Source organism: Zosterops lateralis, assembly GCF_965231275.1.
Source record: "Zosterops lateralis genome assembly, chromosome: 1".
In the NCBI taxonomy this organism is placed as follows: domain Eukaryota; kingdom Metazoa; phylum Chordata; class Aves; order Passeriformes; family Zosteropidae; genus Zosterops; species Zosterops lateralis.
Window position 1 is genome coordinate 91,933,486 of NC_139762.1, and position 26,802 is coordinate 91,960,287.

At 39.4% G+C, this 26,802-nt stretch overlaps 1 protein-coding gene across 8 annotated transcripts; it reads right to left on the bottom strand.

The window, feature by feature from the left end:
• Nucleotides 1-485: 485 nt before the first annotated feature.
• STX17 (syntaxin 17) lies at nt 486-26,802 on the bottom strand. Of its 8 annotated transcripts, XM_083877810.1 has the most exons (11): nt 26,715-26,802; nt 25,974-26,073; nt 25,640-25,735; nt 23,792-23,841; nt 21,248-21,429; nt 17,181-17,246; nt 11,018-11,237; nt 5,768-5,886; nt 5,613-5,663; nt 3,965-4,051; nt 486-3,275 (listed from the first exon to the last, which is right to left on the bottom strand). In XM_083877810.1, exons 5-11 carry the CDS (start codon nt 21,368-21,370, stop codon nt 3,036-3,038), a joined length of 906 nt encoding a protein of 301 aa, XP_083733936.1. In that variant the 5' UTR covers nt 21,371-21,429; nt 23,792-23,841; nt 25,640-25,735; nt 25,974-26,073; nt 26,715-26,802; the 3' UTR covers nt 486-3,035. The 8 variants fall into 8 exon arrangements, with proteins under 8 accessions (XP_083733936.1, XP_083733937.1, XP_083733935.1 ...); XM_083877811.1 differs by lacking the exon at nt 25,640-25,735; XM_083877809.1 differs by lacking the exon at nt 23,792-23,841.

Genomic DNA, 26,802 nt, shown 5'->3' on the forward strand with positions numbered 1-26,802 from the left:
TTTACCTGGTGATACAGAGAATTTGCCTTGAGAGAGCCAAGTGCTTGTCAAAATGCAAGCTGTGTTTCAAATTGAGCCCTTCCACACTAATCGTCTGCATCTGTGGTTTTAACCATTTGGTGCTCAGCTTCCCACTCCCTGTAACACTTCTCACAGCTTTTCCAGGAGAAGCTGTCAAAAATAGTAGTGTTATCCTCTGAGGGAACAAAACTATTTCCAACTGTTTTCCATTGAACTTGAGTCCATTTCTTAGCCACTGTGTGTGTACAAGTTACTGGATGCCTGTGACATTTTAGGAACCTGTATTCATTTCAGTTAATGTAAATATTTTGGTAGCTGAAGTAGGTGTTTGTTGGGAACTCATGACAGGATTCTTATATCTTGGTGTGGTGCAATTATTTTAATATAAAATTTGGGAGGTATTACTCTTTTAGATGCTGAAAGGAAATAAACCCTGGTGTTCTCAGTAAATGCTCCAACCACTCTCATAGGCAAAAACTTTTATTTGGTTTGAAAGAATTATTTATATCTTACAATTCTTCTGAGTAACCTGCCTAGCAATTTAATTGCTAGTTTGGTTACTCACATGCTGATGTTTCTTCACATATGTAAATAACCCACCAATTTTAAAATATCATAGCTTAAATAACAGTCTCCCACATCGAGTGTGTACACAATGATTTCAAATTGCTTCCGCAAAGACGCAAGGGGGAAAAACAGTTTTTGTGGCAGACATTTCATAAAATGAGTGCACTCCAAGCTGAATTTGTATAAGCTGGGGCAGGAATTCAGTCTTATGAATTTAGATTGTCCTGGCATTATTCCAGCTTGAGGGGAGAGGATGGAGTCCACAACATCAATGATGTGGCTGTTGTCATTTAAATGCACGAGGTTTCACAGCATACAGCAGGAAAGCAGAGAGTGCATTTGAAAATCATACAAAGGATCAACCAGTTTCTGATTAAGAACACTTTTTTTCTTAGTGTCTTCCTTTAAAAGTAGAAAATAAATATCAAAGGAATGAACAGCCTTACTTTGAAGTTGTTACAAGCTCATTAGCTATGTTTACATCCAGAGCAGATGCATTGAAAGGAAAGGCTTTTTGCCTGTCAGGAGCAAATGAGCTGAATTACTCAGGTCATGTTTAGCACTCCAGCTGATTTTACCAGTGCAGGCACTGAGGCTTCAACACATGCAGTTTTGACAATGTCTGCAATTACTTGTGAAAACTATTCTTGCACAGTGTTTCCCTGAATCTCAGACCTACTTAAAATAGACATAATGCTCTGGCTGATAGCAATTTCAGTATTTTAAAAGTGATAAGGAAGCACTGCTTAGAAGAAGTTATTTGTGCTGTAACTAACAGTTGCTTACAATATCTCTAGGCACAAAACCCCATCATCTGTCATTAGCAGACAGTAATTTCCAGTGATGATATCAAAGTACTGGTTATTGAAAAGAAGCTCTTTCTATGGTACACTTCCCTGGACTGTGTTCCCTGCTAGGGAGCCTTATCTCAATACTGACTTCACTGTGCACCTAAGAAAACAACTCAAACAGCTCAGGATGAATCGACCAATCTAAAAACTTTAAAAAGCGGCTTCCCAACCTCAATTTCTGTTCCCCCAAACAGTAGCAGCAGTTGTGGGAAGTGTCCTGAAAGGGTGGAGGTAGGACCATGTTCAAAACAGTAGATTATGTGACAATTGTACAATTATATGACAATAACACCACATTAACACTTCTGCATTTAACAATAGAAGTTCCAGAAGCAAAAGGCTTCGTAAGGAGGGTAAGATAACAGGTGTCCACTATAAAATCAGGCAAAAGCACTGCCAGCATCTCACCCCATACAGGCTCCACAGCATGTCCCGAAGTCTTGAAGAGGCTGAGCAGCTACACTGCAGTGTGGGTGGAAGCAGAAGTTTTGGCACTGGAGAGTAATGCAAGAGTGCAGCTGCCCAAACAAGGTGGTTTATACTGTCAGCTCTATCAGGTTGATATTTCTGACCCCTCTGGGGCTGCCAGCTGGCACTGCCAGCTGCTTCTCTGCTGCCCTGGGGCCTCACACACCCCTGAGGGACACAGCCTAGGGAGGGAGTGGGCCTGGCTGCAGCACTGCCTTCCAGGGAAGCTGTTCAGCTCTCCCACCAGGACACTCAGCTACAGGAGAAGCAAAGGCAACATCTTGCAGTAAGTGCTGCTTCAGCAATGTGAGGCTTCAGGTTCAGAATGCCAGAGCTTGGCTCTTCATCCTGTTTGGTGTTCTCAGGACAAGCCAAGGAGCTGAACAGCTATGGGAAAGTATTACCTCCAATAGCAGCACTGCAGGGTTGCTGCTTAGACTGTTTAATTCATAACTACACTTTGAGCAAGGTGGGGAGTTTACAAATGAACTGCCTTGCCTGGAAAGGGGAGAAGCTGCTTCCAAGAGCTGATCTGATAAGGCTGGTGAAAGCAGATGGGATAACTTTTTTCCACTTTGCTCACCCAACATTCTCATCTTTTCTTATGACAGCACATACTTCCCTGTACACAATTAAACAGGCATAGTCAGTCATATCCTGGGGAATCACAGAACAGTTTGGGAATCCAGATAAATGGAAGTAAATTTAAAATACTATGAGCGTGAACGAATGATGGCATTTATTTCCTTTTCTTTGGAGCACTCCAAATAAAGCTCCAGCTTCTCATGGCATTCATGGGAAAGCAATGGGATTTTTCAAATAACTCTTTGCATTGTCTGCAAGACACTTTGTGCAAATTTGGTATGAAGCACCTGTCACCCATTATTACAGCTGTGAATATAGCTTACCTAAGAATTATGTAATTAAAAGTTATCCATATAATTTTCAAAGGACTGATGTCACCACATCTGAAAAGAGAAATTCTGACACGACTGTTTCAGCCCTCCCAAGAAACAGAACTGTCATCAAAATTCACACAACTCAGCCTTGTATATAAAGCCTAAGGCTGCAAGGCTGTCATTAGCTCAGCTACTACACTCTGGTTCCTGCCCATAATGAATCTATACTTCAGCTGGATTTTTTGGCACTTTGGTGAGAAAGCTCTGGACAGCTGGAAGAGACCTGCTCAATCATTTTTTGTTTTTTTCTTTGTATCAATTTTCCACCTGTGAAGCCCAAAATCCCACCACCAAGTGCAGCTGCAATTCCTGCTACTTTGAAGCCTGCAAGGAGACCAATAGGACCCCCCACCACTCCACCAATGACTGCACCTGCCACAGGCAGAGCTGCCAGCTTGTATTTTGCAGCCTGTAAAGGAAAAAAAAAAAAGAGTTAGAATACTTGCCTGTGGCGATGTGCATTTTCCCCTCACTGCTCTTGGCAATGACTTGAATGCTCAGTGATAAATAAACTTTACAAATTAGTATTTAAAAGAAGTATGACAAAACATGCTAAAATGAATTTAAAATCAGCTGTCCTGTGTATGCAGTTGTGAATCAGGTCCTTTTTCATGTGGTTCTGACTGCTGTCTACACTGGGTGTTACCTGGTCGCCATCATAAAATCAAATCAGAAACTGAGAAAATGCTCAGACTTTTCAGTGATGGGCTTGGCTCCAGCTTTGGGTTTATTTAGCAACTGACATGGAACAGGATGGAAATGACAGGTTATCATCAGCCTCTTGTTTAATATTTATGGGATTCTTGTGAGCCAGTCACTGACTGCACTTGTCTTTACAGGTAAACCAAAGTAACCATCAGAATAGTGTTTAAAGAGCCCCCCCCCAAATTAAATAATTGTATTTTCTAGCAGCCTGGATGCAATAGAAAATTACAAGAGAGATTGATTTTTTTTTCCCTGCTACCTGTGGGTCATTTCTTCCTTATTTCCTTAATTGCTGGTTCCCTCAGCATTAAAGACTGCAGATCAATGGGGTTAATACAGAGGGTGGCTGGGAGGCAGAGCACCATTGATTCACCAGCAGGAGCAGATCCCTACCTTCCCCAAGTTTTTGGTTCCCTCTTCAACATTCGCAACAGCAGTGTTGACATGGTCTTCAATCCTGTCAATCTTCTCCTGCTGGGACTAGATGCAAAGGAATTATGAGTGAGGGAACCTGCTGGGAAGCAGCAGTGAGCCAATACACACCATTTTAATGCCTGTAATCAGGGCCCCACAGCAGCTTTCATCTGCACCCAGCAGCCTTAGTGGTGCTCCATGATTAGCATCTGATAAACTCTGCTGAAACTACAGATCTACTTTAAAAAAATCTAAACTATTAAGTAATAATATGGGGTAGATATTAGACATTGTCTTGCTGCAGTTAGAGAAAACAACTCAAAACAAATTATTTCTAAATCTTTTCTATGGATGGAGGAATTCACATTCCAAAAGGAAGAATAATCCAAACTAGCCTGTTTTGTTTCCTGCTGAGTCTCACATTCAAAAAAAATTCTATAAAGGGCATTTATAAGATCAGTACTAACTCCAACATACAAAGCTGCATCAAGAAATCTAAGAAGTGTTTAATTATGACAATTATGACATTATAGAACAATTACTTCAGAAATAGTGACAGCACAGAAAATATACTTGATGTTGCTCTGTATTTTACTGTCTGATTTTACAAAAACATTCCATCCTTCCTCCAGATGCAGTCAGTCAGATTCCCCTGCAGTCCCTCCCAGGGAACACTGGAGCAGAAGATAAAGGGGTCTGTGGGTTCATTTGCTCTCACTCTAATCTCAGCAGTACGCTGTTTTATGTCACAAAATAATGAGATGGCTGATGTTCAGCTTAAAATAAAAGGCATTCTGAACTTTTTGCCTCTTTCTACTTCAGAAACTGCTGAGTACACCAGCTCTGGTATTCATCTACAATGCAGTCCACCCACCTTAGATTGCTTGCTTTTACATCTAACGATGGTTAAGTGCAAAATCCAGGAAGTCCTGGGAACAGGACGTCTTCCTTTAACCTTTAGAAGACTGAATGAACCTTTTTGCAGTCCTACCCTAGTCTCATAGTTCTTACTTGGGTTTTTTTGTATACATGAAGCAGCACATACTCAGCAGAAAAGATAAAAGCTAGGTTATTTATCCCTACTGACCCAACAGCAAGGAGATTAAGGAACTCTCCTAGGAGATGAGAATTGTGTGTTTAAATTCCCTGTGGCACAGGAAGAACTAAACATTGGGAACTGACATGTTGGCAATGCAGTGAGAGCAGAGAATGGGCATGATAAAGGTGAGGATTTTTCCAGCACTCCTGATTAAGTGAGAGAAAGTACCTGACAAACACACACCCTCTGCAGTAAAAGCTGTCACCATCATTACAGTTAGAAACTGTAAAAACAAATAGGAGCTGGGAAGAAGTCTGTAATCAACACTGCAGAGCTTCTGCTAAGGTTCAGCTCGTGGCCACATGCACTGGCTGGAACATCGCAGCTGCTCCAGTGACAAGAACTTGGGAGCAACTCCCAGCACTAGTGCTGCAAGAGGAGACTGCTGCCTCCTCAAAGTGTCACCTTGGCAGAGCCTGAATCACAGGAGAGACACATCCTCAGCTTCTTTCGTCCCCACCTAGGAGTTACCCATTCACACTATTTTTGTAGGAGACTCTGTGAGACAGAATGCAGAATTATACTTACACAGACTAAGACAGAAAACTCAGTCACCAACTGGCTCAGCTCAATCAAGTCCTACAAATAAAAACCAAATGTTATAAAAAAAAATAATTAAAAAAATTTGTGATAGTTGCTAAAATCAAGAGCACCAACATGGCAGGGAGGGAGTTTCAATTTACCCCTTCTAAACTTTCCCAGGACTCAGCTGCATTTTCTTCCTGAGGTATTTCTGGAAGGCGGGAGTAGATCTGGATCAAACTTTGGGAGCCATCCTTCACTTCCGTGTTATATAAAGTTTCTGAATGAGAAACATGATGTTTATAAATAAATACACTGAACCAGGATGCAGGTGTTGTGCAGACTTTCTCACTCTTGAAGTCTCTCAAGGGTGACCCAATACTTAACCCAATTCAAGCCAAGCAACAGCCCCAAAAATGATCATATAGGGAGAAGCCTTACAGCACTACACAGTTTCTTAAAAGGATGTTATTGACAAAGAAATAGATTCATTTCTATCAGCACATTTTTACAACCAGTCCTGAAGTTATACTAAACTATACTCCTGAATTTAAGGTCATTTAATTCATTTTGCATCAACTAGGCAGAGAAAACTGAGCTGGGGACAAAAAATTTTCATTTATGTACGACACATAAAAATGCTGTGCTCCCAAAACTGAACAGTTATTCGTTTTATGATTGATTATCATGCTACTGGTTTGATTTTCAGCCACTGGGAACTAAAAGAAACTGGAGGAAAAAGCTTTCAAAGCAAAAGCAGTGAAACCCAAGTAATGTGGTGCCCAGCATTCCATGCTGGATCAGTTGGGTAAACGGTACTGAGGATGGCAGACATTTGCAGCTCAGTGCTGCATATGAGATATTCTCAAATATGTTCCTCTCTAAATCACCTGGACTGAATGCAGAAGACATTAGGATGAAGTGTGGTGTTAAAACAGGGAATGACAGACAGTGAGGGGGCCCTGGGGAGAGCAGATACAATGAACAGGCACAGGCACACCTTCTCCAGGCAGAGCTCACTGCGGAGCCACTGCGGATGCCACGGACGTGCCTGTAATTGTGGACAACAAATTGACTGGCAATAAAGCAAAACAACAAACGTGTGGCTTGTCAATACAAGGACCGAAGAAGAGCTTGGGAGTCGGAAAGGCAGACTGGAGAAGGTGTGTATGTAAACACAGTGCAAAGATCATCTCAATTCAAGCAACTTCAATTCCTGAAGGGAGATCGCTCCTTCAGTAGGACACTGGTGTTTCCTTCCTTGGGAAGGCACTCCCAAGAGAAAGCTCATTATGGGGAAGGCTGGTTAGATGTGTCTAACAATACTAAAGTGTAAATATTGTAATAAAATCTTTAGATACAACAATTGTGCCAAGGTACGATAATAATATTATATAACTGTTACAACAACAGATATGACCAGTGGAAAACAAATAAAGATAATGATATTCATTAAAAAATCAGTAATAGTGCATGCTTATTAATGGAATTAATTTAAGATAAAATAAAAATGATACATTTTCATAACATTTGTCCATTTCTCAACATTTTTATCTCAATATCTCAAAATAGATTAAGGACCCAATCTTCCTACTCTCAGCTCAGTAGAAGTCTAACATCAATGAAGTTGATATTTAGACATAATTACTAAGTAAGCAGAGTAACAAGAATGCACTAAGCAATTTGGGTGCTTAATTTGGTCTTGCTTTTCTTTCTAATTATTTCTATCCCTTTTTCTTCAAGAATCCAGACACAGAAGGCACTTCATGTTCTATGATCATCACCTGTTCTTCCAGAACATATTTTTTATTAATAACCTCAGATTAATTAAGGTTGTATATACTCAGTTCTAAAATATTCCTTTCCCCTTTTGGATATAATTAACTATATATCCAAATGTGAGCATTTTTTGAGAAAACTGTTCTGCCACATACTCTGACATTTATCACGAGTTTTGAGGATTTTATTTCATTTCAATGCTACACAATCCTATTTCAAAATCAAATTTCTTCTGCCCAGAACGGTGTACTCTTCCCTATCAGCCACAGTTGGTTAAAATTAAAAGTACTCGTAATACAAAAGCAAAATAAAAATCTCACTAAGCAAAACTGCCTCCTCCCAAGATCTTGGTGTGGTCTGTTCCTAACAATCGATGCCGACCTACTGTAGATAAGCATATCCTTGAAAGTGTGTAAATGATACCAAAGTTTTGCATAACACACATTCCAGAGAAATTAAAACTGTAAGTAGGTTTACATGTTATCATTTTGTAATAACTAAAAATCAGTGAGAAAAAATTCCTCACAAAAGTTCTCTATTCACTTTAAAAAACTAAGGTAAAGAACGGGAAGGGTAAGAGGTGATCACATTTGGGCTGAAAGCATTAGTAAGAAATTTATATTCACCACTTCACTTTTTATCAAGTCTAACCAATTTTAATAGAATTGAGAATGGAAGTGACTCCACCAGTTCATTTATACAACATCTCCACAGAAATACAATAATACAAAACACCTCTGCGGATTTCACAGAGGAGCTTTACACCTCATTACACTCAAGATAAAGATCTAATGCTCTGGAAGATTCACTATGTTGCTTAAAAGATTTTAGTAATTTTAAGAGTGGAGTCTCATCTTTTGTTAATATTTGTTTAATATGCAATTAAATTCCATTTCTATTGGCCCTCAGCTGGGGATGGTGAATGGGGAAAGGGACTGTATCATATCACTGACATGCCTTCTAAATGGGAGATTTGAATTTGTAAACTCCTTCCTTCTCTACCAGATGGGAAGCAACATGCTACAAAGAACGGGCACGTACTGAACCTCCTTTGATTAAGATCAACAGCCAAGATTTGCTGTCAGGACTGCAGCCTCTAAGCACAAAAGAGCAGAAAATATACTGTGTCTGGGTTAGCAATTCAACAGGGCTGCTTGTACATGCAGGCAAATTTGAAATGAAAAAATCTATTTAATTGTATTTAGTTGTCTGCCTGTCTGTTTCACTTTAAGTGGGATGAATTATTTCCACATTCCTGAGCAGACTTGCAGATGCCTGTCATTCCAGTAATATTTTTTCTGTTCTTCTCATCCCCATCTTCCTAATTAATTTATTTGTCCTTCTGAAGTGCTGTTATACTCAATATCCTCCATACTTCAAAGGTATTCCAGATTTCAGAAGGAGTCCTGTTCTTTGAAATTAAACTCTAGTTCCCATTTGCCACCTATGTAATTGTGTAAAACAGAGAAGCAGTAAGCCAGGACAAAGCCTTTCCAATGAAATATTGGAATGTACTGAGAACAACTGCAGAAAGTCACAGAAGAGATATCTTAAATTTAACTCTGATTGTAACAGAGAAGAGCTCACAAAGAGACTGAAAGTAATGGCTAATACATATGAAGGGAATCACTGAATATTGAAGACAATGAGCTCTCCATAGAAGAGACGTCGACCAACTGTGTAAAATGATTAATAGAAATTATGTGGAAAAAGTTCCTAAAAGATAAAGGACTGCAGAATTGCTGGCAGACACTAAAGGTTGTGCTAAAGATGACATCAAATTGTCCTCATGCAGAGGAAGATGTTTATGGCTTCAGCAAGAGCTCTTCAATGCCCTGGATGTCAAGAATTTGACACATAAAGCATGTCATTGTGTTGTGAGTATAAAGAAAAACATAAGCATGCTAAGTTAGTATCAGGAAGACCAGGACATAAATACATTGCAACAACCAAGAGGCATAAATGGTAGCAAGGAGGTTATTGTGAATGTTTTTGAAATTAGAGGAAGACCAAGGACATGGAAGTGCATTGCCAAATAAAAAGGTAGCTTCAAGGTATTTGATACAATTAATTTAAATAAGAAAGAGAGAGATAGGCTGAAACATAAAGAGAACAGGTTAAAAATATTTGGATGAGCTAGGCCTATTTAGGGTCAGAAAGTTTGATTAAATTCACTCTAGAGCATTTTTAAGAAACAGTCTTCAAAATTTCAGGCATTTTTTTGAGAACTTGAATAAGATGGTCCCAGAGGACTGCAAGAGAAGAGACTTTGAATTCCACCAAGATATTAGAACAAACTACTGAACAACCAACTACAACATGTTGAAGGTGTTGAGGAGGTTGATATTTTTATGTCGAAGCCAATTCAGTCTTTTCTGTTGGCCGTGTAAGAAGAGTTTTTTACAGTGAGGGTGATGAGGCACTGGCACAGGCTGCCCAGAGAAGCTGGGGATGCCCCCATCACTGAAGGAGTCCAAGGCCAGGTTGGATGGGGCTCTGAGCAGCCCAGTCTGTTGGAGGTGTCCCTGTCCATGCAGGAAGCTTGGATCTGGATGATTATCAAAGGGTCCCTTCTATCCCAAACAGTTCTATGGCTCTGTTTGATTTATCTTCACGTTCACAAGGTTTTCTGATACTACTGCACATGACATTCTTGAAAGCAAACCCAGTTGTCAAATCTGCTTTTCTCCCTGCTCAACCATGAGGCTCACTGGCTTGTTAATCACCCTTGAAAGAGTTCTTGTAGTTCTGCATGCAGCAACAAGAAGGGTTATGAAATCAAATCTGACAGCAGGTTCTTCTACGCTGCTACTGATGAAAAATGCTCCTTCAATTTTAAGACACATGAAATGCCCAAATCATTTAAGTGATACTGCTACTGCAGCAATCAAACTAATTACAGATATGAGGAAGGGTTTAATCCTGATGTAACCAACCTTCTCACAGATCATCAGGAGAGAGCACTGGTCAGCACCAGGGCATAATAGACTCCTCTTGAAGACAGAATGGTAGAATGAAGATTGAAAGACATTTTATACAGAAAGGAGGGAAGACCAGCAAACACATTTCTAGCATGTCACAGTGTGTTTTCAAAATCTTTTATTTAAATGGATTTATAGTTTCTTGTCAGTTACCAAGTTAAAATGCTACAGGAAGAGATGTTCTTTACCTAGGGACTTGCTCCTCTTTTCCATATATTTCAGCAATGCTGTGTTACACTGTCTGTCATATAAAAATCTTCCAGGTATTCCTTCACTAATTCAATGAAAATGGCCAAAATGATTATTTGCACACGATCAAGTGATTTGCAGGGGGGAAAAAAAAGCCAAGCTACCCTGAAACATGAATGTAAGTATTCTGCTTCCTATGAACAATCCACTATTTCAAGATCCAAGACTACAGGATCTTTGTCATGGAAGACCATAGATATTGAATTTTTAAAGATACTTAAGCATTTCCTGTTTATCAAAATTCAGTCACAGATCATGACGAAAGTGTGGGGTAGAGAAAGAAATCTACTTCTTCATTAACAATACTCTTCAACTGAAATATCATTTGTTTATTTCATTTATATCTGGTCAGAGAAACTGCATAACAGAAATACAATAAATACAGAAATTAAATTATACTACCTTCTCCTAGAGTTGCAGATCTGGTTAAAGAGGCATCCTCCTGTCCTTTGAGTTGCCTTTTAAGTTCTTCTGCAGATTCAGAATGCAGCTGCAGGAAGTCCTGAATGGCAATTGAAGCTTCCTCTTTAATGGGATTTATCATTCTCTGCAGAACTGGGATGTCTTCCTGCCGGACTCGCAAACAGAGTTTCTCCATCTCTCTCATATTGGCACGGAGTTGCTGCAAGAGTATTAAGAGTTGTTTTGTAGCTTACTGAGTGAGAACACCAGACACCTCCAGCGCCTGGGAAGCACCCATCATCTTTATGATCAAGGGAGAAACATTTTTGAAGCCCTCACCACCACTATTTGGATTTTTCTGGCCGTCAGGTTTTTACTTTATCTACTTCTCCAAGTCAGTTTGTTTTATGTTGGGTTTCAATTAAAGTATTTAACTAATTAATTCAATGAAGTTACTTCTGTTTCTCTGGTCAATTTAGGTCTTTGCCAAAATATCTACACAAGTTTCAATAACATCCAAGTAAAGTAAGTGACTGCTTCTCAAAATCTGCTTTTTTTATAATAAGTAGTGACTGTGGTGATCACAGGACCTCATTCACAACCCCCAACTACCCCAAAACTATCACTTCCATTTTCTGAAGACAACTTCAGGGACAAAGGAGAAGGATTACTTTTTTCTTTTAATTTTTTTTTCAGATGCAAGGACAAATATATTTGATTGGAATATCAAATTTAATAAAACATGTAAATACTTCTTTAGTTACAACACTTCTGAGAAGATATAAACTGTTCACAACTAGCAAGAAGAGTATATGTGCAGGCATTTCCTATGAGATAAATTTCTTTCTGCATTAAAAAGAAAGCATTTTTTAATTGCTTGTGTTTTAAAAATGCACACAAATGAAAGGAAGAAATTTACACCACTTATTGTTTTAGGACAGAGTTTTTATCTAATTATTAAAAAAACTGTAATAAAATTTATTTTCTACATTACTTTAGAGTGATACAATAAATTCTATACTTTGTTGCATTTTTTACCAATTGTTTTAAATATTCTTCTCACAACAGAACAAGAGAATGGATTGACACCAATGAGTGGTTAGAAACAGAAAGGTTTTCTTCCAGAATACAAACCAGGTACAGGTAATGCCTTAGTAAGGTAAAAGTGACTATCTGGAAAAGCAAGATCTAGATGGAACTAATTTTATTTATATACACTAGTGGAATTAATTGCTTTTAATATTTATGAAAAGAATAGTAGAAAATCTAGTTAGAGAAGAAGGAAGGAAATTATTCAACAACATGTTGAAGTAACATTGCACAAGCTTCCAAAGAAAGAACTATTGATTAGTTAAAATCATGTGTCAAATTACTAAGATTAGATTAGATTAGATTAGATTGTATGCTTTGGTTAAGAGCACTATTAGCCAAATTAGGCTGCACTATTCAAGACTAACCTCAGGTAAAACCACTGATTGACAATTTAAAAAAAGGGAGATACAAAAAAACCCCAACTTTGGAAGAAACAGCTGAATTAGAAACATGGTAGCCAGTAACTTTCCTCATACATTTCCCATCTCTGTCTACCTCGAACTTCCCAGTACCTTACCCCCATGGTCTGCCCCTAAGTACCAGAGAGGGAAAAAAAAAAAAAAAAAAAGAAAAAAACACACACACACACAAAAAAAATAAATAAAATAAAATAAAATAAAATAAGAAAAATAAGAAAAAAAAAAAATAAATAAAAAAAAAGAAAAAGGTGTCAAACAAAAACTAGTGAAACAGTAACAACAGTGAGTTTGAGGTGAGATAACAATGGTTCCACAGCAGCTTCTTTTTAAAAAAAGGAGAATTTTGCAGTTGAGATTGAGTTAAATGGCTCAGGATCTGTACCACTGCAGCTCCTGCTGGGGCAAATTACAAGTTTGTGCAGTGACCAACATGACACAACTGGCTGATGGAGTTTGCACAGATCCTGAACAGAATCTTCAAGAGGTATGAACTGCTCACAGATCCTCACTTCCACTTCCAGCTCATTATCTTGCTGATCAAAGAGAATTATTTCTGAGCAAGATGGAGGAATCAGATAATGATATTCACCTATTTAGTGAAATTTAATTTTAGTAGCTTTTTCTTTGTGGCTTTGAAGAGAGGACTCTTGTTCCACTTACTGTAAATTAAACAGAAGGTGAATGGATTCAGCCTATCAAGACAGTTCAGCCCTGCTGCGAGGAGAGACATCCCAGGAGCTCACCAGGGTGTAACATCATAAATGTTATGGATATGCAAATGACTGTGACTTCTTCTCATAATAATTTTAATGGCACTGAGTTTAATTTCTAGGTAGAGCATAAAAGTGTATCACTCTCATCCCAACTGTTTGCACTTTCAAAACCAAGCTTACTTAGCGAGGAAGGCAATACAAAATTCTCTTTTCATTCATGGGAACTTCTGAGTTTCAAACTCTGCAAATTCAACCGAAAGGGCACAGAATTTTTCTTTATAATAATTGCAATTTTGGTTCATTAACTTCCAAAATCAAACAACAATCTTTGTGTCAAGTGGCTTTCTCACAAAAACTGTAGGAAAATACAGTTTGGGAAGCTTGGAAGTCATCCCTTCAATGCAGGATCTTCTGTCCCTGTATTATTTCTGTCAGCTGTTTATCTAATCTGGTCTTACAAGGACTTCTTCATTAAGAGCTACAACCTCCTTCATACCTCACTGCCAGAATTCAGAATGCTATAGCATTTCCTTATGTTTAACAGAAATCTCTCTGACCTCAGTTTAAACCAGGCATTTCTAACCCTCTTTGTTCAAAACAGAGAAAGACAAGCCCTGTCCTCTTTGCAACCACCCCCTCCATCTTTGCAGACAGACAGCATGATGCTGTCGGGAACTCTGGGCAAAATAACTCATTTGTTGATCTTTACAAGAAGTCTTGTTTTCTAAATTTCTGATTGCATTCACTGGTCTCTCCCTATTCACTTCATGCCTTCCTTAGAAGTGTGGTGCCCAAAAGACTCCTCTACTGGGGATCCTACTACTGCTGACTGAAGAGATTGTAGGAGAGACCACACTGACTGCTCTCCTGTTTATATATCCCACGATGTTATCTGGCTTTTTTGGATCACTTCTACTCTGTGTCCCTCAAGTCAGACAAAATTCTTGGCCTAGGTCTCAGGAACTTTGACCTTAAGGATATCTTTACCCTGCAGATGGCCATATGATCCTTCACCGATACCACAAAGAATCTCCTGCAGAAATAAAGTTTTCTACACTACTCCTTATGCCCTCGCAGCATATCTGCACAGTGTGCCAGAGAGGGACCTAAGCTCAGGATCATTTTAGAAATGTTACAGAAGACCTGAGCCATACAACTGAGCTTTAAGATTTATGCAAAAAAGAGCTGATCAGAAACCACCTTTAACTTGCACACTATTTTCATCTGAACTAGAAACCATAAAAATGAAAAAGAAAAAACAGATTAACATTTTTCAAGCAGCTTTCCAGGTTACAGTAACACAGTGGAGAGACTATGTCAGCCTAAATATGTTTTGCAGAACAGAGTCTCTTTTTGTGGGCTGAATACAGACTAAAGCCAGACTGCCAGACTGTTCATCTACTGCATTTTTATATATATATATATATATATATATATATATATATATATATATATATATATATATATATTTTTTTTTTTTTTTTTTTTTTTTTTGGTTTAATATCTTATTTCCTCTCTAGTAACTGCAGCATTTCCCTTCCTCTCACCACCAAAATGATCAGGGCAGTCCTTAGATGTCGTAACAAAATACTGCCACTTCACTGAAATTAACCTAAACCTTGCAATAATTAACTGTGTGGTACAGTTGGCATATATGTGGACGAAGCCTAGAAAACTGCAAATTCATTCAAGCCCTAACATTTTAAGAAGTCCACAGACTGTCCCTAAAAAAGAAAATATACAAGAGCATGTTCAGAAAAACAAATACATTATATAAAAGATCTATTTTCTCGATATTTTTGAGAGGGTCTCTTCATGCCCTTTGCAAAGATTTATCTGTTTTCTTCATCTTCCTTTATAGAAGTTTTTAATGTGGCACCCAGTCACTTGAAAGCAGAGCAACAGATTTACACTCATCTATACTTCTATTATAATTTTGACCATCATCAAAATTACAACAGAAGTAATTATTCTGGGTAAACTGAAAATTCAGAAAAATGGCTAATTATGTGCACATGGATTAAATGTAGAATGGCTGTGCATATATTTGTCTAAAACCTGTGGCGGATGCCTTGGGTCAATATTGACTTAGGGATTCCTAATGTATTTTTACAACATCTAATTTTGAGAGCAAAGTGTGTGCTGCAGAGAACATTTGGTATCACAATAATTAATCTGATTTCTTTGCAAACAAACAGATCACAAGTCCATCGGTAAACATTTAAACAGCTTACAGCAAACACATTCTACATGTCATATAATTTATTATCGAGTACTCCAGACTCCTAACTATTTAATTAAAACAAAGAGCCAGTCTGCTCTTCTTGCATAGACCCAGATACTTATTCTGCTCTCTGGGTATCAGAATGTGAACCACTTTAATGCAACTAGATCTGTATCCACAGCTAGAAGCAATAAGCATTAAATAAAACCTAAGAAAATTTACTTTGACTGGAAGTGAAAAGAGCAAGCTTTAGATTCAAGACAAATATATGTGCTTCTACAGACAAAAAAGCAGTTTTCTTATTAAAGCACTTAAAATATCTAAAAATAACATGTTCACATTTAACACAACTAACACATTTAACAAAATTATTTTTTCTCTAATTATTGACAGATTTTTGTCTTGCTAAGAAATGATACTGGTAAGTTAAAGTTACAAGAGAAGCCTTTCCCATAACTCAGATGTGAAAACAGATTAGAGAACAGACAAAAACCCACATGCTTACCAGACCACACCTGTTAAAATACCAGTGTTTTAACAGAACTTCCACCTTTGGAAGCCTCTTTGAATATGAAGAATAAATTTGTATTAAAATTTCAAAAGTACTTGGTGAAAAATCAAAATACACACTCAAACCTCCAATGAGCAGGAGTATCAGCTGGATTTCATGTGTCACTTCATATCATCTACACTGAACAAAAAGCTAACACCTTCCATTCCTCAGAAAAGACACAACCCCAGCTCTGCCTACCATCTAATTCTGTTGTTCAATCAGGATTTAATTCTTCTTTCTGAGGTGAGTTGGTTTGTTTTTTTTTTTTCATTTTTAGTCTGCTCTAATTTCCCACAAGTCAGTAAGACACAACAAACACGAGGATTCACAGTATTAGAATTGTGAGCAATGGTTTAGGACTGTGCCACCTCTGCTGGCAAATCCTGCTTGTCCACCTACAGCATAGGTCACTTACAGTGGCAAAGACAGGTCCCTCCTCCTCTGAACAACACCAATTGAACCAACACAAGATGCCTCCCCAACACACATCTGTCCCCAGAATACTGGCAGTGCAGCTGTTACAGCCACTACATGTTACATCTGCCTCAGCAACCTTTGTGCTGCAGGTGTGGTCTTTGTGTTCTTCTGTACTGGTTTTGCACTGTTCTTTGCCTGTGTGCTATTGAGCTGATGTTTGGCTGAGTTGCTGCATCATTTTCATCAGGACACAGGTATTTTTAGAAACAGTCTATGATTCCCTGTGTGCTGAGTTATGGATGTCTATGGATGAAGTTACTGAGATGCCTGTGCTGACAAATGTGCTGGTATTTCCTCCCTTGATGGTATCATGTACCTAACAACAGATGTGCACACCAAACTAGTAGTCCAGATGTTCTCTATGACATCATGCTTTAAAATTAGCAGTATCCCTTATTGCAAGAGCTGCCTTCTAATTTAATAATGTCAGAGGATAGCTTGCAAAAGATCAGTCTCCAAACTTTTGTTTCTTCAAGAATATGGAAATATTTCTGACCGCATTTGCATCATAGGACACAATTAGGAAATCCCTAACTTTCAAATTAAGTAAAGCACAAGTGTGCCCTTGCCTGTCAAACCCACCTGTCAAATGCATGTCTCTCTGAAGGTCCATCCCTGAGGTAACAAGGATGTTATGTTTGTGACTCAACCCCATAAAGTAGCAGAGCCATTTTCATGTCCTTACCTGAACTGTCCGTCCTGCGTTGATGTGCTCTTCGTGCAATCTGTCCCAGAGCCTGCATCTCTGATACTAAAACAGAGGAAAAGGACTCCTTAGAATTGCTGTTCTTACCAACTGGCTATGCAGGAAAAAAAGCCACCTTTGGTAAATGATCACTTTAGTTTTCCAAAACTGAAAGTAAAGAAGTTGAGTTGTAAACAATTCCACTACAAAATCAGAGAAGTAGATAGCAATGTATTGTGAAAAAATCTGTACAACGTATTTTAGTGAATTACAGACAACTGGAGTTTCAGCATTGGTTTTTAATACCCAAGTGATATTGCATCCTGACACTGCTGTGGCATAAATCACTTGCTGGGCAGTAGAACAAATGGCAGAAGAAGGAGAAAGGAGTGGAATAGCGGATAAGCAGTACTGGTCATATAGGACAATGACGTATCTGATACTATTGACAAAGAAAATGGCATTCATTACACAATGCTGCTGTCTACATTTACACCGAACATTCCTATATATTACAAACACAGCTATAAGAACCATCAGGCCAGATATGGCACCTCCATGAAGCTCCACTAACTTCAGTATCCACACAGTACCCTCCACAGGACAGAGACCAGACTATTACATTAGCAGAGAGCAAGTTTGGCAAAAGAATTGCATATTATCACATATCAACCTTTTCATCATTAAAATAAATCAGTCCCTGCTACAGGCAGTTGATACAAATAATATAGAGACTTTAGCATGAAAAAGAGTAGTAAAATAAGAGGAGTAGAAGCTGTGATTCCTGGAATGTGTGCTGAAACTATCAAAGAATGTATTTACAATATTAGACAATATTAGAATATTTATTTAATTGTTTAGATAATAAGGCAAAATATTTACCATTATTTGTAAGGTATTTTATGTAAAGTTTAATTCCTCAGTTTCTTAATAAGCTTTGTTACCAGTACTTTATCTACAGCCTCTATATTTCCATAATTATTTTCATAATTTTAGATGTCACAGCAATAAGGACCACAAGTTACTCAGCTTCCTAAAATACAAGGAGAAATCTAAAGTTACTACTTATTTTCAGAGCAAAAAGTTCTTTCATGTTAGGACTTTGTAGTGCTATGGAAGATAAAAGCGTTAGTGTTCAACAAAGTCAGATTAATGTCATTCTTCTAGGAAACTGAATAACAAAAACCTCTGAATAAACTGCTATGCCATAAAATTACTGCCAGTGTTCTTCAAAATAAAATGGACAAAAAGCCCTGTATCAACAGTAGATCTTCCAATTTAGTCACCCCTGAAAGAGTGCTAAAACAGGAATTTCTGAGATTTTAACAGAAGGGTTTTAGGGAAAAATCACCTACTTGATTTCAGCTGACGATAATACATTGTCCAAATAACTAATAATAAAGAAGTCCTGTTATCCAGTTAAGAAAAATTCTTCAGGAAATCTTTACTGCTCTTCATAATTTCTACTAGAGATGTTCAGCACATTCATCTACTTAATACATTGTTTTATTACTTTGCCACAAAATTCAGAATATGCTAGTGATGAACCCAAAGAATCCAATGACTTAACACCCTGACATTCACATGGTCAGAGAATTCCTCCTTGTTGACTTCCCTTTGTCATGCCACACAAAGTAGGCCATACTCCTGGACAATGTTCACCCTGGGGGCCTCAAGGATAAAAAAGCTTGAGAAGAGATGGTATTGAGTATTGACATTATTTATTGTGGAAGGTGGGGCTGCTCAGCCTAGAGAAGAGAAGGTTGCGTGGACACCTCACTGCAACCTGCCAGTATCTGAAGGGAGCCTACCAGGAATCCAGAGAAGGAATCTTTATCAGGAGTTGCAGTGATAGGACTAGGAGTAATGGGTACAAATTGCAGGTACAAAGAGGAAATTTAGGTTAAGAGATTAGGAAGGAATTTTCTACTGTGAGAGTGGTAAGACACTGGCAGGATGCCTGGGGAGGTAGTGGATGCCTCATCCCTGGCCGTGTTCAAAGCCAGTTTGGTAAGGCCTTGAGCCCAGTGGAAGGTGTTCCTGCCCATGGCAGGGGGCTTGGGAATAGATGATCCCTAAGGTCCATTCCAACCCCTTAACAGTCAAAGATTTTGTCCTGAACAAATACGTGTAAAACTGAAGGAGGTCCATGAAGTAAAAAGGTCTGTGGAATTCTAACCTGTTATGTCAGATCCAGAGGAGGGCCACAAAAATGGTGCAAGGGCTGGAAGATCTCCCCCTGTGAAGAAAGGCTGAGAAAGTTGGGATTGTTCAGCTTGGAGAAGAGCAGGCTCTTGAGAGAGCCTATTGCAGCCTTTCCATAAATAAAAGAGGGCTTAGGAGAAAGACAAAGACTTTTTACTACGGCCTTTAGTGACGGCGAAAGGTCCAATGCTTTTAAACACGGAGAGATTGAGAATGGACAGAAGGAATTTATTTATAACGTGGGTGGTGAGGATCTGGAACAGGTTGCTCAGAGAAGCTGTGGATGCCCCAACCCTGGAAGTCTAGGCTGGATGGGGCTTTGAGCAATATGATGTAATGAAATGTGTTCCCACCCCATGGCAGGGGGGTTGGACTAGATGATCTTTAAAGCTTGTCTTCCAACCCAAATCATTCTATAATTTCTTATTTCTGTGGTATTTAATCATAATTGTCCTATAGCCAAATAGTTTGTATTCCACAACAAACATAAAACATTAGGTTAATCTTAGATACTCAATCTCTTTTGCTCTATGTCCATCCTCTTGAGAGCCCTCTTTAGAAAGAAACTTTCATGCTTCTGCTTTGGATCCCTTCTATCTCTCCTTGAAAGTATCCAGTGGACATGGTGGGAACTCAAAAGTTTGTCATAATATCTCCTGCTAAAAGCTCTTCAAGAAATGCCTTATACAAATGTCCACACTCAGGTAAGACTGCAGGAAGACTCAGACACCCTCATTTCTCATGTCACCTTGACATATCTTCCCATCACAACAATGGTCCCCAGCCAAAGGTAAAAAGTGTTTCACATAACATCCTTTGGCACAGTCACAAGAAATGAAATTAAAACTAAAAGCAAGAGAGAAAAAGTGTCTTTTTCTAAGCACTTTTTTTAAAAAAGGATTGTTGCATATCACCAGCAAAGTTTAGGGCAGTAAGGCAAACAAAATCTCCACCTTCCTGTACTACCAAATCAATTGCTGTAATCTAACAGACTTATAAACAGCTGTATCTTTTTTGGATACACATGCATTTTATTCCTTCTTGGAATGAAAGGCCACCCAATTCATGGGATGAGCTTTAGAAAACAAGAATTTTCATGGGGAAAAGATGGAAAGAAAGAAAATGTACAGAGAACTTATTTCTTAAGGCTGTAACTTTTAAGTCTTCCGAAATTGTCATACAGAAAGTTGGACTCTCATGTTGTTGAGAAGCAATGATGATGAATTTATGGTAGCCACTTCCTCTGAAAAGGTGTATTCAAGGTCAAATTTCATTATATATTGATTTTATAGTTTCTTCAAACAGTGATTTAGGAGATTAATTGTTTGGACTATCTCTGGAACCTAAGGTTTAAATCAATATTCATGAAATGAGGTTAGAGATATTGGCTTCATCATAAGTAAATAATGTTGCTGCTCTAAGCAATTGGACATAATTAGTGATTTTTGCTTAAAAGTAGCCTGTAAAATAAACAGGATGAGATTCTACAAAATTATCCTTCTACCTCTAGGGATGTTTGGTTTACATGGTTGAAAGTTAATTTTACAAAAACTACTGAAAAGAAAATCATCATGACAGCTCACAAAAGTACTGTAACACATTCATTATGGCTAAAATGCATGTAAGAGATATAAAATGCTAATTATAATACAAGTATTTCAACCAAACTACTGCTAACATTGCCGTTTACTACAAATGTAAAGGCCTTTGTGCACACAATTACAAATATAGAACTTTCATCTTTAGCCAAATTTGAATCAAAGCATTTTGTCATCAACTTCTCATCAAAAACTACATAATCTTTCAGCGTGACTGCTTCTATACCGCAAAAAGAACTACATCAGTAAAAAGCAAACACTAACCTTCTCAATATTTATTTGGTGTTTTCTTAACCTTTCCAAATCTGTTGGAATTGCCACTTTTATGAATTTCTGAATTGCAGGTTCGATTCGGCGGAGTTTAACTTTTTCCTCATCTTCAGACATCCTAAAAGCAGCTTTCAAGTCAACAGTTGTCCTATATACCTTCAGCGAGGTAAAAAGTCCTAAAACCCAAAAAAGTTACACAAGAAAGGTAAACTTGAATCGCTTTTTAAAGAAATCAAAAAAACAGAAATCAGTCTTCCTAATGATCATATATCTCCCAAAACCACAATTAAGCAGTATTAATACTTAATATCTGGATGTTTGCATTTAAATGTATTCTCTCTACTTATCTGCAGGCTTTGGGGATCATTTTTCATAAATCTTAACACTAACAGGAAGAAAAGTAATTAAGGCAGAAGCAAACATGCTTTGCAGCATAATGATACATAAAAAGGTTTGAAAAAAGCCTTCCAATTAGATACTTTGATTGATCAGAGTCCACATTTTGCCAATTCACATTCAGAATCATCTTAAAATTTGTAAAACGTGTCCTGAAAAGACACCAGAATAAAATTAACTTTGGAATTCCATCTCCTGGAAATGTTAAGAGCTCCTGAATGAAGATTTGCACTCCAAATTGCCTATGTTCCCTACTGACAATGACTAAGGCATCACCTACTGAGGGGTATAAACAGGGTATGAACAGGCTCTTCCCTGCACAGTGTAAAACATATTTTTCGAGTTTCACTTCTCTAAAAGAGAGATGTGTAGTACTGTATGTAATAGCATTTATCTACAGAGCATAGGAGTATCATAAAGGAATTCCATCATGCTGGATGCACACATGGGGAAAGAAGACATGTATGAGAAAAATTTGTCACAAGTGTCAATAAAAAGACATGTGCTAACTTGGTTATATGGAAGTACCTGAAGTGGATCAGCCACTGTATCAGAAAGCTTTCCCTGATTTTCCTCTTTCAGTAACTACACTGATTTTAAGCAATAAACCCAACACAATCCTCCCACTACAGGTGAGGCACGGCACAATGTAACAGGTTAAAAAACATTCCTGTTTTTTACACAGCCAACATATTATCAACAGTGAAATCAGACATCACTTTTCTCACATCTACCTATGGTGTGAAAATGCAGAGGGAGAGTGTTGATGTTTTTCTGAGACCTGTGATTCCTGCAGGCAGAGGGAACATGAGGGCAGACACCAGCTGATGACACTGGGTCTGACTGAACCGCTCAGGGCTCAGCCCCAGCCCTCCTTTGCTGCAGGGAGCACATGTACAAACCTGCTCCAAACTCAAAGGAGCCAAGTGGGAAGCATCTTCCAGCAAGTAAGTGAAAGCACTTCTAGTATAGGGAGGAAGATGGTCACAAATAAAACAACGCTGCATTTTTCAGAACAGAATGCTAACAGGAGACTCTTCTCCTTTTTCTATCCCACTCAACAAAGAAATTGAAAACTGGAAAGCTGAATGTTTACTCAAGAGTAGACCAAGTTAGGGGACGTCAATCTTTAAGGTTTCAATGACACATCTTTTCTTTTTTCAGAAGCTCAAAAGGAAATTATTTCATCAACTGACTTTGCAGTCATTGCTAAATCAACTCCACTTCAAATTATAAAGACACACAATCAAGAGGTTACAAATCCCCTTCTAACCCAAGGTATTTAATAATAACCTTCAAATAAACATGCAGTGGATGAGTGACCTAACACTTTTCAGGTTGCAAAAAGAACTTTATACCTTTCGTATTGATTCACTCTTTTCACCATTCTAAAAACAGCAGTTTAAATGCAAGATGATTTAAAAATATATCCTATTATACTTTGGTCACTACAGTCCCTAACTTTTGAAAGAGGCACTCATATATCACAGTTGAACTCTATTCTGAGTTTAGAAGTAATTTTATTTTTGTAATGTCCAAAAGATAATAAGCATCATACTCCAAACTGCAGTACTTCCTCTTCAAGCACACATTTAATTTCCTGGCAGCTTATACACTAATCCATGAGTTTATGAGCTAGAATTAATTAAAAATTGTTCCCTAAAGGTATTTAATTGCCATGTCATGCTTTTTCTTAATACTGAATCATCCTGAAGAAGTGTTGATGCAAATTCTTCAAATGTGTAACACAACGTGATCTCACAGAAACACACTGAAACCCATTCTTATAAGAAATACAGCAGAGACTAAACTAAATTCACCATAACTTTGTCCTTAACCTTTTGTGACATCTGGAGATTGACCAGAGTCAAAACTGATAGTTTAGATGACTTACAATCTGGAGCACTGTGAAAGCAGAGTTAATGTAAATAATGGCCATGTGCCTTGGGTAGATGACCTGAATTCTGAATTTTGAAGATTTGGCTGCATGCAGGTCTCTGGGTAGTCATTTTCTTCTCATTAAGATTTTCCAGACAGTAAAGTAACTTCCATGACAATGTCTACCAATCCCTTAAAGACACTGCTGCCTAAAATTCACTGTGCAGCAAATTTGAAAAACTAAGAAATACAAAAACTCCTTACATTCTCATCAGGTCTCCTGCTTAATTTTCTCTCCAACAGTATTGTAGCTTCTGCAACAAAAATTCTAAGTCATAAATTATCAATGCAATGTCTTACTTTTTTTTACATTTATATATAGTAATAACATTAAATAAAATTAACATCATGCATTTCTGCTTGTTGCTGATGCAATTTCAAGGAAACCTTGCATACTTTATTTGACTTGTGTTCTCCTAAGCGTAACTTTAACAATTCATTTCTGAAGTAATAACGGCTGTTCTTTCAGCAATCACAGCGTAACAGGACAGTTTAGGTTGGCAGGGATTTTCATATTCCATCCAGTGCCAGCTGAATCAGAGGTCATTGCATAGGCCCTTGTCCAGCCAAGTTCAAACACCTCCATGGATGGACACTCCACACTCACTAGACCCCCCCCTTCAGTGTCTGACTGTTGTCCACGCTAAAAACAAACAAACAAAACAAAACCACAAAGACCTTCCTTGTAGCTAAACCAGCTTGTGTCCACTGCTCCTCATCCCACTGTCATGCACCTCCAAGGGCAGCCTGGCTCTACAGCTCCTACCCACAACAGCAACATCTCCCCTTCCTTCACCTTCTCTTAAGGCTGAACAAACTCACCTTTCTATCTCCCAGACTATCACAGCTCCAGCCCTCTCACCCCCATGTGATCCACCACAACACTCAGGTCCCGGTCTGTAAGGCTGCTCTCCAGCAAGTCTTCCCAGCCTGTTCTAGAGGCACTTTCTTACGGCCTCTGCTGAAATTTTTGAGGTTTCTGTCCACTCATATGTCCATCCCATCAAGATCCCTCTGAGCAGCAGCCCTGTCTGGCCTATGAACCACTCTCCTCAGGCAAGTGAGAACACTGCACTCAACTTCAGCTTCTTTGGGAAGGTGATTTGTCTCTGTCCTTGGATAACACTAATCTAGAAGTGACTGAGGCCATGATGCCGAATAACTTCAGTCAACTACATAAATAAAAAGAGACATATCCAAAGCAGGCTGTAGCAGCACAACTCACACAGCTGCAGTCAACCAGAAGTAAAATTCTTCCCAGGTATGGTAACATACTTGTTATGAATTTCAGATAATGCTGCTAACACACCTCAAATGTTAACACTCATCAACTTTAATTAAACTGCCCCAGTATTCTCCATTGAAACCCAGTAGAACAATGCACAACAATCCTCAGGAGTTCTGCTTGCCCAGGGAAACACAATGTAATTCACTGATTTGATTTCAATTCATTCACAACACTTTAGACAACCAGTGCCACTAGAAAAAGTACCTCCAACATAAATGCCTTGTTGATAAGGGTTGAAAGGCTAAAACATTTTTCCCTGAAAATAAAGTTAATTAGAATATAAGGACGTACAACAGCTTTTTCCCCTAGGGTAACCTGAAACATTTCCTAGAGTGGTACTGGCCCCAGAATTGCAGGGACACTATTGCTCACTTGGCTGAGGCCTGTAGTTAGTGAGGAATATGCTCCTGTGGTAGGCTACAGCCAAACTACACTTCAGGACTAAATTACATGTTTTCTTTTTGTCTGTAAAATTAATCAAAAGAAAATAACTTTGTTAAGCTGAAATAAGGCACAAACATCAGCTTGAGCATGTTCACAAAGTAACATGAAACTGCTTAGTGGGATAAACACCCAGAATCAGCAGCTGTACGTGTCAGACTGTGGCTCCCAGCAGACCCGTGCTCTTGTGGATCACCGGGCAACACAGACTTGATCCAGGCAGGGCAAAGGCACATGACTGCATTTTAAGAAATCAGAGCAGACAACAGGCATTTTGTCTTGGATTTATATGTTTAAGCCAGCTGCAGAAGGGCAGAAAATACCTCATGAGTAAGGCGTGAACACCTTTTACACAAAGCTGAACCGGTGGAACAAGTCTGCAGTGCCGATGCCTCCTTAAGAGCCCACAACAGTTCAACCTGCAATCAGAGCCCCAATACTGAATTCTCAGTATTAACAGAACACCTCTGGTCTCACCCCAGAACCACACAATCCATTAGGCTGGAAAAGACCTTTGGGACCAACAACTCCAACCTATCAACACCAGCCTGTCAACTGGACCAGGCACTAAGCACCACGGCCAGCCTTTCCTCAAGCACCTCCAGGGACAGTGACTCCACCACCTTCCTGGACAGCCCATTCCAATGTCTAATTAACCTTCCTGTGAAGAAATTCTTCTTGATGTCCGACCTAAACCTCTCCTGGTGCAGCTTAAGACCAGCAGGTTTCTGGAGGCCTATCCAGCCTGTACCATGCCCTGGAAAGGCAAGGCGAGTGTTAAGAAGGCAGAAGCACGAAAAATAAAGACAGGCTTCAAGTGGACTAAACTAGTTCTTTTTTCCTGGCTGACAGTTTGAAAAGCTTGAGGAACGCCAGGCTTAACGATTTGTAACACTACAAAGTAAACACGTAAACAAGTAAATAAGTAAGACAATCGAAGCTGATGTGACAAGTTCTGTCCCGATCAGCCCCCCACAGCCCGACGCGGGGCACCTCGGGCCCGGCCGCTCTCGGGGCTCCCCCGGCCGGGCACCCGCAGCCCTCGGGCCGGGCCGGGCCGGGAGCGGGAACAGGACGAGCCCCCGCCGCTCCGCTCCGCACGGTGAGCCCCGGGCCGGGCCAGGCCGGAGACACCGGCGGCCGCCGCGGCCTCGCCGAAGGCCCGGCTCGGGAGTGGCGGGGGGAACACGGCGGTCGCTCCGCCGGCCCCGTCCGCAGGCCCGGCCCGGAGCTCACCGTGCGCCCGCCAGGCCCCGGCCCGGCCCGCCCCTTCCCTTCCCTTCGCCGCGCTGGCAGAGGGAGCGAAAGCGAAAGCGGAGCCGCCCCGCTGCCCGCCTGTCCCCGCTCCCTCCGCCCCCCGCCGCCCTCAGCCCCCCACCCCCGGCCGGAGCCGCTCACCATGGGGCGGCCCCGGTGCGAAGGCGCTGACCGCGGCCCCGGGACGCTGGGCGGGAGCGGGCGCTGGGCCCGGCCCCCGCCACAGGCA